At 40.9% G+C, this 11,162-nt stretch overlaps 1 protein-coding gene across 1 annotated transcript; it reads left to right on the top strand.

Moving 5' to 3' along the window:
- The first annotated feature begins 1,635 nt into the window (after window positions 1-1,635).
- ilvbl (ilvB (bacterial acetolactate synthase)-like) lies at window positions 1,636-7,122 on the top strand. The gene is made up of 14 exons (XM_064975066.1): window positions 1,636-2,192; window positions 2,664-2,865; window positions 3,025-3,152; window positions 3,366-3,616; window positions 3,709-3,808; window positions 3,976-4,073; window positions 4,162-4,298; window positions 4,383-4,517; window positions 4,636-4,750; window positions 4,930-5,099; window positions 5,294-5,364; window positions 5,493-5,564; window positions 5,657-5,762; window positions 5,915-7,122. Exons 1-14 carry the CDS (start codon window positions 2,091-2,093, stop codon window positions 6,091-6,093), a joined length of 1,866 nt encoding a protein of 621 aa, XP_064831138.1. The 5' UTR covers window positions 1,636-2,090; the 3' UTR covers window positions 6,094-7,122.
- Window positions 7,123-11,162: the final 4,040 nt, after the last annotated feature.

Raw genomic sequence — 11,162 nt, 5'->3', positions numbered from 1 at the left:
CATATGAAGATAAATAATTAAGAGAAATCATAGAAAAAATGTATCTGTGCTCATCGGCCATTGGGCATTAACATTACATAACAAGTTGGAAATCGCAAAATCCACAATGAGTGGTTTGGAAGAAAGGGGAGTTCAAAAATGTCTAAACTGCTGCATAAATTATGTAATATTCCAGTGAGATGTATACTGTAGCTAGGAAAGTAATACTAAGTGTATGTTGTGTAGTAAGCTGTTAGTAGCCCATGTGCAGCACCCTAATAATTTGGTCCCTTTTCCCCTCTTAATTTTGCCTACTGTTCTGATTTGATGGTGCACATGCAGCCTTTTGCCTGTTTTAGAGAAATGTAATCATTGAATATTGTAAGAGCCTTCATTGTCTGCTTATATGCCCCCGTTATTTATCCTATGGTTCTGACTAGGTGTACAGGGAGAATACTAAGAGCAGCCCATGTTCTTAATTCTGTCGCTGTACATTTCAAAAGTGCTGAACAAAAGTTATATTGACAATGTACATCCTAGCTCGCTCATTAATGTCTTAATCGAAATAACAGATTGCCTCTTATCCACTCGTCGTTCCCTTATGCCATAGTTTGTACATCTCATTTGTCAGTAGAAACCACATTTGTTTAAACAAGTCAGCCATATCAGTTATGGTTTTTTTAAAGGCAGTAAATTAGGCTGAATTAACTGTAGTCTCAAAATGTAGGCCCAACAGTATGTGGGCACCGTTTGTCACCGTTATAGTGCCGTTCATGTATTGTTTAATGTTGTGTAGTAGCTTTGCTGGCATTCATACTTTTATTTTATTTTTTTAATTGCCCCACCAATATTTACATGCTAAAATTGCCACTGTGTGTACATATTACCTAAATTACCTCGTGCCCCCTGCACATTGACTCGGTACTGGTACTCCTTTTATATAATCTTGTTATTTTGTATTACTATTTACTTTTTAATTTTTGTGCAAATGTTTCTTACTTTTAACTCTGTGTTGTAGTCGGTATGGCTATATCGTAAAAATTCATGACAACAAACATTTTTGAGGGGTCTTTAATTCAAGGTTAGGGTTTAAAATCACATTTTAACAAGAAATTGTAGAAATTGGCGAGGTTTATGACTTTGTGCATGTGGTAACTTGTGATGATATAACTGATATAAAGTTGCCGGGATGTCAAGTGTCCTACTCGATTCGGCAAAGGTGAGAATATCTGGATTAACTATATAATTTTAGCTAAATGTAGCAATGAATAAATTGGCAAAATGTATTTAAAGGGACAATTATGAGAACTGTTTTGTGCATGTTTTAAAATGACACACAACCTGTTATCAAAGGTGTCAGCGAGATGATGTGCAGGAGCTTGCAGGGATTTGTAGTTTTGCATGATGTCTACTTTAACGCTAATTAGCATTTTCGAATGCAAGTAAATAGAGACAAATATATTGATAAAAGACACCTTGTCGGAGAGAGATTTACATTGTTATCAAAGCGTCACGCCAGGGTAAGCCTACACGAAACACAGCACTTATTTGAAGTGTTTCTAAATTCCTCTGTGGAAAACGAATGGAACCATTTTGCTGTTTGACCGCTAGGTTTTATGGGTATTATGGTACCTGTTGGGCTTTATGAACCCCCATACAAAAACTGACTTGAGCGAAAAAAACGGGGGGCAAAACACCTGCTGGAGAAGGCAGATTTTGGGCCCAATTATCTGCCATACTTCGCCTCTTCCTCTCTGTTTTTATTTACGATCCCAGTAGTTGCGGAACACTGCGTTGTTGACCGTGAATATCCATTTTACGACATTTGCGTCAACACTGAGCAATAGCAATCATCGGTCATTTGAAGTTGAAATACGGTGGTTAGTTTCATTGCACAAGCGGGTGGAGTATGGTTTTCCATGCGTTTATTGTACAGTAGGCTAGTAAATGGTGCATTTTAAATGCCTGTCTATAAATTGCAAGGTTACTAGGATGTGCATTGGATGAACAGCAGCCTAAACCGGAGAGCTATTCGATCAGGATAAAATATTGGTTACTGCTTTTATTTTAGGACTTGCTTCCGTATTTTGACACATTGCCGTCGGTTGGAAATGGAGATTGCCACCGCACTGGGGTGTTTTGTTGGTTTTGCCTTCGGAGGACTAGTGTTTGTAGCGTATAAACTTGGTTTACTGTATCAGTTGTTTCATAAGGTAAGTCCCTTCGGTGTAAACAATATTACCTTCTAACTTGGCTTCAGCCTGCTCACTTGCTGTCTCAACTCTGAAACTCGCCTGCAACCTGACATTCTTAGAAGCAAAACAGCTTGCTCTTACTGTACCTTACTACAATGTCTGTATTTTTTTCACCTAGTTGTAGTAGGTGAAAGGTAACCCTGCTGCATGTGAGAACTTTTAACTGCCTTGTGGCTAACACAAAGGCCATGACGACAGTGCAGGTTCTTCAGAAGTCATACATTGGCCACAAGGTGAATTAGGCCTACAAGGACAATATGCAGTTCATTGATAATGACAAGATACTATAGTGATAAATACATAAACTAGAAAGGCCTATTGGTTATGACAGCACTTTTCAGTTAATTAAATCAAATATTCACAGTCCATGACCCTGATTTTGAAGTCTGCCTGTTCAGTTATTTGCCTGTCCTCTACTTCTTCCCCCAGACTGAGACCCAGAGCCCTCGCCATGGTGGGGAGAGTGTGGCAGAGGTTCTGCGTGCCCATGGGGTTAAGTTTGTCTTCACCCTGGTGGGGGGGCACATCTCGCCCATCTTGGTGGCCTGCGAGAAGCTGGGCATCCGCATTGTGGACACCAGGCACGAGGCTACTGCCGTCTTTGCAGCTGACGCAGTAGCCAGGCTCTCCGGTAAATAAGTAACATGCCTAATATCGCAGACACTGACAACTGTAATGTAAGGTATTTATCTGAACTGTCCGGTACTGGTTTAACTTGCTTAGTGCACTACAGTCTACTCATTTATTCATACAGTAACATTGACACTGTCAGTGATTCTCCCTCCAACAGGCACTGTAGGTGTAGCTGCAGTGACTGCTGGCCCAGGCCTGACTAACACAGTCACAGCAGTGAAGAACGCTCAGATGGCCGAGTCTCCACTGCTTCTCTTGGGGGGAGCTGCTGCAACACTACTTCAGGTGAGAGTCTGAGGGCTTTTACTGGTGTAGCTGCATGGGGGTACCCTAGTCCTAATGTTAACACTAAGGCTAAGGTCACGATGCACCAGCAAGTTCTACACAACAAATTACCATAATCTTGCATTGTTGAGTTGTGACTGGGTGAGCACACTCGTATGATTTCCCCCTATCCATTGTGGAGGATTGACCTCTTGGTGAACTTTTGCTGTTCAGGGTAGAGGAGCGCTGCAGGACATTGACCAGATGTCTCTGTTCAAGCCGCTGTGTAAGTTCTGCGCCTCAGTGAGGAGTGTGAAGGACATCGCCATCACTGTGAGGAAGGCCCTGGCCATCGCCCAGTCTGGAACTCCAGGCCCTGTGTTCATAGAGTTCCCCATCGACACACTCTACCCCTTCCACCTGGTGTCCAAAGAATTCGGAGTGAAAAACCCTCCCAAGGGAATAATGGGAAAAGTTGTCACTTGGTAAGTAATCAGCAGAATTGTGCTCGGCCATGCTTTCACACATCCCTAGTGATTTGTGAAAGTAACAGATGCTGTATATTTTCTTCCATAAGGTACCTCCACAATCACCTAAATAACTTGTTTGCTGGGGCCTGGGAAACCAGAGACGTGTCCCCTCTCCCTGTACACATCCCTCAGGCCACAGACAATCAGGCAAGACTAACTCTAGCCCTCAGTCGTTCTCTAACAACTGTGAGAAAGGCTTGATTTGGTAGAAGCCGATAGTTCATTCTGTAACCAGTTACAATTTTCCAATAGACACAAAGGCGTGTTTTTTTTATGTATCCCTTGTGGCTCAACCTCTATTGATCTGTCATCAGGTACAAAAGTGTATAGAGCTGGTGAGCAGAGCCAAGAAGCCTGTTATCCTACTGGGGAGCCAGGCAACACTACCTCCAACACCTACAGACGACATCAGGTATTTCAACAACCACATTTATATTACACAAGACATCAGCAGACTTCTGGTCCATTCAATGCCCATTCATATAGTTGTCCTGTAACAGGGCGGCCCTGGAGTCCCTAGGTATCCCCTGTTTCCTGGGTGGAATGTCCCGTGGCATGCTGGGTAGGAACAGTCCCTTGCACATCAGACAGAACAGGAGTGATGCCCTGAAGGAAGCAGACCTTGTGCTGCTAGCAGGTGAGACAAACTGCCACCTGTAAGTTCTGTCTTCATACAGTTTTTGTCTTTGTGGCAGTCTCACAATGGTGGTATGTGTTCCAGGAACTGTATGTGACTTCCGATTAAGCTACGGCAGAGTGCTAAACAGACGCAGCAGGATCATTGCTGTCAACAGAGACAAGAGTCAACTTCTGAAGAACTCTGACATGTTTTGGAAGCCCACTGTGGCCATTCAGGGTTGGAACTGATGACTGAATTACCCAATCAGAAGTCTTATTTGCTTTCACAAAATGCTGCCACTTCCTCTTTGGGCTATTTGGTCTTGTGGAGACTCTCATTTCTGTCTGTCTTTTAGGAGATGCAGGCTCCTTCCTACTCCGCCTCTCCAAAGGCCTCAAGGGCCACACATGTCCAGAAGATTGGCCACAGTGTCTCAAAGCAGGAGATGTCACCAAAGAGAAGGCTAATCGGTACACTTGTGGAATTCATTCAGCAAATTGGGCAGAAAGCCAAAAGTTTTTTTTGTATACCTAACCAATGACCTTCATGCAAATGACTATAGTTAGTACATCCAGTGCACCAACCATAGAGTACAGGCTGTGTTATTTCCCTGTGAAAGTGTGTTTTGTTCTGTGTGTTTTTCGTGCAGGAGGAAGGCTGATGAGAAGACGGACCGCCACCTGAACCCCCTGAGTGTCCTGCACCGCGTGGATGATCTGATGGCTGACGACAGCATCATAGTGGCGGATGGGGGCGACTTTGTGGGCAGTGCTGCTTACATCATGAGACCAAGGGGCCCACTCCGCTGGCTGGATCCAGGTCAGGATCCTCAGTGGACAGTGTTGAATTTATTTTTATAAAATATGTTTTGAAATGTGTTATAATGTGGTCACTTGAGTAAGAGCGGTATTAACATGTACAATAAAAAAAAGTAGGACTTGTTTATTGAATGTGAACCCTGGATGTTCCTGATATCTTAATGGATGATTACCTAATGTTTGTCATTCTAACAGGAGCATTTGGAACCCTTGGTGTTGGAGGAGGGTTTGCTCTGGGAGCCAAGCTGTGTCGACCTGAGTCAGAGGTACAGTAGAATACCAAGCATCCTTTATCCATCACTGTTTTATACGGGTTTAGGTTTTTCGCTTTTTCATGCTTTGAAACACCATCTATGGTTTTGGTTGAGTTTAGCTGACTACGTTTCTCATTAAGGTGTGGATCATCTATGGCGATGGATCCCTGGGATACAGTGTTGCAGAATTTGACACCTTTACCAGACACAAGGTACAGTAATAACCAATTCACTATTCAGACCAATTTATCAACAACTAATCATGCATTCAGACCAGTTAATCTGCTTTGTCCCTCTCTCCCAGACGCCAGTAATTGCTCTGGTGGGGAACGATGCCTGTTGGAGCCAGATCGCCAGGGAGCAGGTTCCCATCCTGGGCAGCAATGTGGCCTGTGGCCTGGCCTTCACAGGTCTTTATGTTGCCTACTGTACCCTCATTGCCACAATATTGGGGATCTCTTGTGCCCATACTCACACATGCAATGTCTCTGTTGGCCTATCTCATCTCTTTGGATGTCATGTCACACATCCAATTCACTGTCTCTGTTCTCCCCTTTCCTAGATTACCACATAGTTGCCAACGGTTATGGAGGCAAAGGCACCCTCATTGGTCGCGAAGACGAGGACAAGCTGGACGGCATCATAAAAGAGGCCCAGAAGGAGACCAGACAGGGAAGAGCCACACTTCTCAATGTTCTCATAGGGAAGACCAACTTCAGAGAGGGCTCCATCTCTGTGTAGAGTAGCTCAGACAGACTGCAACCCCTGGGGTCCCTGTCTGGACCTGTGGGTCCTAAAAAACCTTCCCACCTTGCCTAGAAACACATATGTTCACATGCTGTGGAACAGTACAACTGCTGTATTTTTTTCTGGTGAAAGGAAAACAATTCAGGAACTCAATCTTCTCAACCTTTATCAGCCTTTCAAACAGATGTGAAGATGAGTTTTGATCATGGACTTTTTGGTTCTTTTTGCTGGAGAGAAACAAACTTGACATGTATGCTTTGGAAAATTAACTACGGCTGGCTTTGCTGCTGTTATTATGTAGTAGGCCAGTATCCTTGCTGTATACACTTAACTAATACCTGTGTATTGACTTCAGATTGCCTATTGATCTACTGAACTCTACTTTGAAGCTGGCTATTTATTTTGAAAAACCAAATAAAGTGAATTTTGGAATGGCACATCCTTAATAGAGATATTTAGGGAAATTAATCATACACTAACCTACAAGTCTCCGCAGGATCTGTAGGGTTAACAACAAGATAATAATACAATTGTAATCATTTAATTTAAATGGTGTATCTAATTGATGATTGTATGGCTTTGATTATTGAACGTGCTGTAAGACTCCACTAATACATCAATCAACAGACTGGATACACAAATACAAGACGCCCTATGAAAGAGGAAGGAATTTAAACGAAGATGTTACCATATTTTACCATTTGGGTATTGATCATGATTTTAAATAAATTTAAAAATCTGACTTATTACACTGCTCATACTATTTCAGGTTGACTTATTTTAAGGAATTCTGCATTATCCTGATTGTGCAAATTGAAGTCCACTTTAAATTTGAGTGTTTTGAGAATATTTGAATATTTTTCTGTTTTGCTTTGAATGTACTATTCATAATGTTTGTTGTTGTAAGGAGAGGGATTGGTAGACACCTGACCTGAATCTGGGTCTGAGAATCTCTTGCACTAGCATATGGTATTTGATTATATAAAATGTCATCTTCTACATAAACACACTGATACTAGTATACCTCCTTTGTTTTTCAATGTTGACACAATGCATTTAGTCATCAGTTCTGGAATCCGAACACTGGGATTATAGGAACAGTTATTTTTGTCGTTGCAATAGAGAATAATGTAAATGTAGGGTTTTTTTCCCCTCTAATGAGTGGTGCCTTTGTGACACCAACTACACTGGTTGTCTAATTCTGAGATCCTTACCATTGTATGACTACACTATCCACCCCACTGCCCTCCTTATCCTCTATCATTTACCTTTTATCAACTCAGATGTCAAGATTGTGTTGGCTGTAGGCAGAGCTACTGTACATACAGATCTCTATATGTCTCTGGCTATATAGTCACAAACTTACTCGTCTTACGTTACCATACTACCAAGTCTTGTTAAATGTTCTACTGTATTAATGTTCTATGACTGTTTCGGATAATAGGATATTATGGTTTGCTCTTAGATTAAATGTTCAAAGTCTACAAGTGTTACAATCAGTGTATTACATAATACAATTTGGATCATCACACCATAACCATTTACTTTGGTCTTATTGGTTGAAACAAGTTGAATAATTATATATCTGCTTGATATATGAATGGTTGTTATTTGGCCAACAGTGGTCTTCTCTTAACTCATTTTCTTTTCCAGCTGTATGTTCTCCTCTGCACCTGTAGACCTCTTTATTATTCTCTACTATTCCAGGGAGAGTTGCCTCCTATCAACCTTTCTATGGTGAGCATGCCCCTGATGATTCTCTGGAGCACATGCAGAGCTAAGAGCTAACATCAGAGCTTGCGACGGCTTTTCATGTGTTCTGGGTTGGTCCTACTTTCCTATTTCCTCATTAGTACGAATGGAATTAACTGATTTCATGCAGATTTCTTTCATATTTTTGTCCTGTTTTTACAGCAGTAACCTGTCAGTAACCTTTGGGCTGCTTCTTGTGGGTGCAATTCTCATAATTACCAGCAGATGGTGCACTCACCATTTTTGGTGTGTAAGCCACACTTATGCTATTATTGGTATCCTCAAAGTAGGCTAAATAACCAGTGGTGTAAAGTACTTAAGTAAAAATACTTGAAAGTACTACTTAAGTAGATTTTTTGGGGTGTCTGTACTTTAATACTTATATTTTACTTCACTACATTCCTAAAGAAAACTATGTAACTACTTTTTACTCCATACATTTTCCCTGACACACAAAAGTACTTACATTTTGAATGCTTAACATAACAGGACAATTGTCCAATTCAAGCACTTATCAAGAGACCATCTCTGATCATCCCTACTGCCTCTGATCCGATCTCACTCTTACTTGAGTGATTTTCTATTAAGGTATCTTTACTTTTACTCAAGTATGACAATTGGGAACTTATTCCACCACTGTAACTAACAACACCAATCACCATTTACAAACTTTCTTGATTAACAAGGATGTTCATCTGTTTAATTAATCTGTGTCCATACCACCATGACAATATCTAGCTACTCTCTTAAACCACTTTTTGTGATAAAAGGAATATGGTGAGTCATTCTGCATCTACGAGCACTTCTACAGTGGGGCAAAAAAGTATTTAGTCAGCCACCAATTGTGCAAGTTCTCCCACTTAAAAAGATGAGAGGCCTGTAATTTTCATATTGGTACACCTAAACTATGACAGACAAAATGAGGAAAAAAAATCAGAAAATCACATTGTAGGATTTTTTATGAATTTATTTGCAAATTATGGTGGAAAATAAGTATTTGGTCAATAACAAACGTGTATCTCAATACTTTGTTATATACCTTTTGTTGGCAATGACAGAGGTCAAATGTTTTCTGTAAGTTTTCACAAGGTTTTCACACACTGTTGTTGGTATTTTTGCCCATTCCTCAATGCAGATCTTCTCTAGAGTATTGATGTTTTGGGGCTGTTGCTGGGCAACACGGACTTTCAACTCTCTCCAAAGATTTTCTATGGGGTTGAGATCTGAAGACTGGCTAGGCCACTCCAGGACCTTGAAATGCTTCTTACGAAGCCACTGCTTCATTGCCCGGCGGTGTGTTTGGGATCATTGTCATGCTGAAAGACCCAGCCACGTTTCATCTTCAATGCCCTTGCTGATGGAAAGAGGTTTTTACTCAAAATCTCACGATACATGGCCCCATTCATTCTTTCCTTTACACGGATCAGTCGTCCTGGTCCCTTTGCAGAAAAACAGCCCCAAAGCAGGATGTTTCCACCCCCATGCTTCACAGTAGGTATGGTGTTCTTTGGATGAAACTCAGCATTCTTTGTCCTCCAAACACGACGAGTTGAGTTTTTACCAAAAAGTTATATTTTGGTTTCATCTGACCATATGACATTCTCCCAATCTTCTTCTGGATCATTCAAATGCTCTCTAGCAAACTTCAGACAGGCCTGGACATGTACTGGCTTAAGCAGGGGGACACGTCTGGCACTGCAGGATTTGAGTCCCTGGCGGCGTAGTGTGTTACTGATGGTAGGCTTTGTTACTTTGGTCCCAGCTCTCTGCAGGTCATTCACCAGGTCCCCCCGTGTGGTTCTGGGATTTTTGCTCACCGTTCTTGTGATCATTTTGACCCCACGGGGTGAGATCTTGCGTGGAGCTCCAGATCGAGGGAGATTATTAATGGTCTTGCATGTCTTCCATTTCCTAATAATTGCTCCCACAGTTGATTTCTTCAAACCAAGCTGCAGGTCTACAATTTTGTTTTTGGTGTCCTTTGACAGCTCTTTGGTCTTGGCCATAGTGGAGTTTGGAGTGTAACTGTTTGAGGTTGTGGACAGGTGTCTTTTATACTGATAACAAGTTCAAACATGTGCCATTAATACAGGTAACGAGTGGAGGACAGAGGAGCCTCTTAAACAAGAAATTACAGGTCTGTGAGAGCCAGAAATCTTGCTTGTTTGTAGGTGACCAAATACTTATTTTCCACCATCATTTGCAAATAAATCCATAAAAAATCCTACAATGTGATTCTCATTTTGAAGTGTACCTATGATGAAAATTACAGGCCTCTCTCATCTTTTTAAGTGGGAAAACTTGCACAATTAGTGGCTGACTAAATACTTTATTGCCCCACTGTATGTCATCTGGGTTAGTTTTTGAGATATTCTTTATATGTTAATTTCACATAAGTATTTTAGATACTTTTCAGATGCATTTCATACCTCAATTTCACTGTTTTGCCCTTGTCCCTGGCCCAGATTTGAGCTTCTATGTTTTCTTATGAGAAAACATCTTATAATGTGTAATTATTGTTATCTACTAGAGAAAGAGTCAATTAAATAACACCTATTTCAATATTTATTGTGAGTATGCCCTTTTGTTTTTTCCCCCCAAAAAGATACACCTGTCCTTTGGTAGTGGTGTCCTTTTCACCACCAAGGGCAAATTCCTCATTAATAGTTTTTTCAAGAGAATGTTAATTTAGTTACCATGGAAACTTATTGTGACACTAACACTATATTCTGTCTTAAATACTAGCCGAAACATGCTAAGCAGTCTGTCTTCTTCCTCCAAAAACTGTAGAAGTGTCATTTCCATCACAAATGTAACTGTGGTGGAAAGGAAAAAAATATATTATTTTTTTAAATAAAAAATTAAACTTTAGGCTTACTTAATCATGTTTTAAAGAAAATGCTCCAAATTGAAAACTTAAGTAGTATTTTTCCTTGTTCATAGAAGTTGCCACATAAAACAGCACCGAGGTCACAGACATAGAAACAAAACAAAAAACGATCCTATATTATACCAGGAACATCTGCAAAAAGACAGGAAGAGGTACTTGAAGGAAAACGAGAAGGGAAATCTATCTCTGAGCTTACAAAGCCAGAACAAAGAAGAGAATGCAATGGAAATGGAGCAAACTGAATAGAAAACAGACTTGAAAGAGAACAGTTGCAATGGAGATTTACCTGTCAAGCAACACACCACCTCAGTCACCAGATGACTTCCAGCCAGAACATGAGGCCAACATCTTCATTGTCTGCAACAGGAATGAGAAGTTGAATAAATGCTGGAAGAAAAAAGGTTGGAAGAGTTCGCTCAAA

The sequence above is a fragment of the Oncorhynchus masou genome, chromosome 9 (assembly GCF_036934945.1).
Source record: "Oncorhynchus masou masou isolate Uvic2021 chromosome 9, UVic_Omas_1.1, whole genome shotgun sequence".
Taxonomy (NCBI): Eukaryota; Metazoa; Chordata; class Actinopteri; order Salmoniformes; family Salmonidae; genus Oncorhynchus; species Oncorhynchus masou.
This window is presented reverse-complemented; position numbering and strand designations above follow the sequence as displayed.

Excerpts from the sequence above, each read along its gene's own strand:
- ilvbl (XM_064975066.1), top strand. The coding sequence starts at position 2,091 with ATGGAGATTGCCACCGCACTGGGGTGTTTTGTTGGTTTTGCCTTCGGA. Across the intron at positions 2,193-2,663 it reads TGTATCAGTTGTTTCATAAG|ACTGAGACCCAGAGCCCTCG; the intron begins GTAAGTCCCTTC and ends TTCTTCCCCCAG. Across the intron at positions 4,751-4,929 it reads ACCAAAGAGAAGGCTAATCG|GAGGAAGGCTGATGAGAAGA; the intron begins GTACACTTGTGG and ends TTTTTCGTGCAG.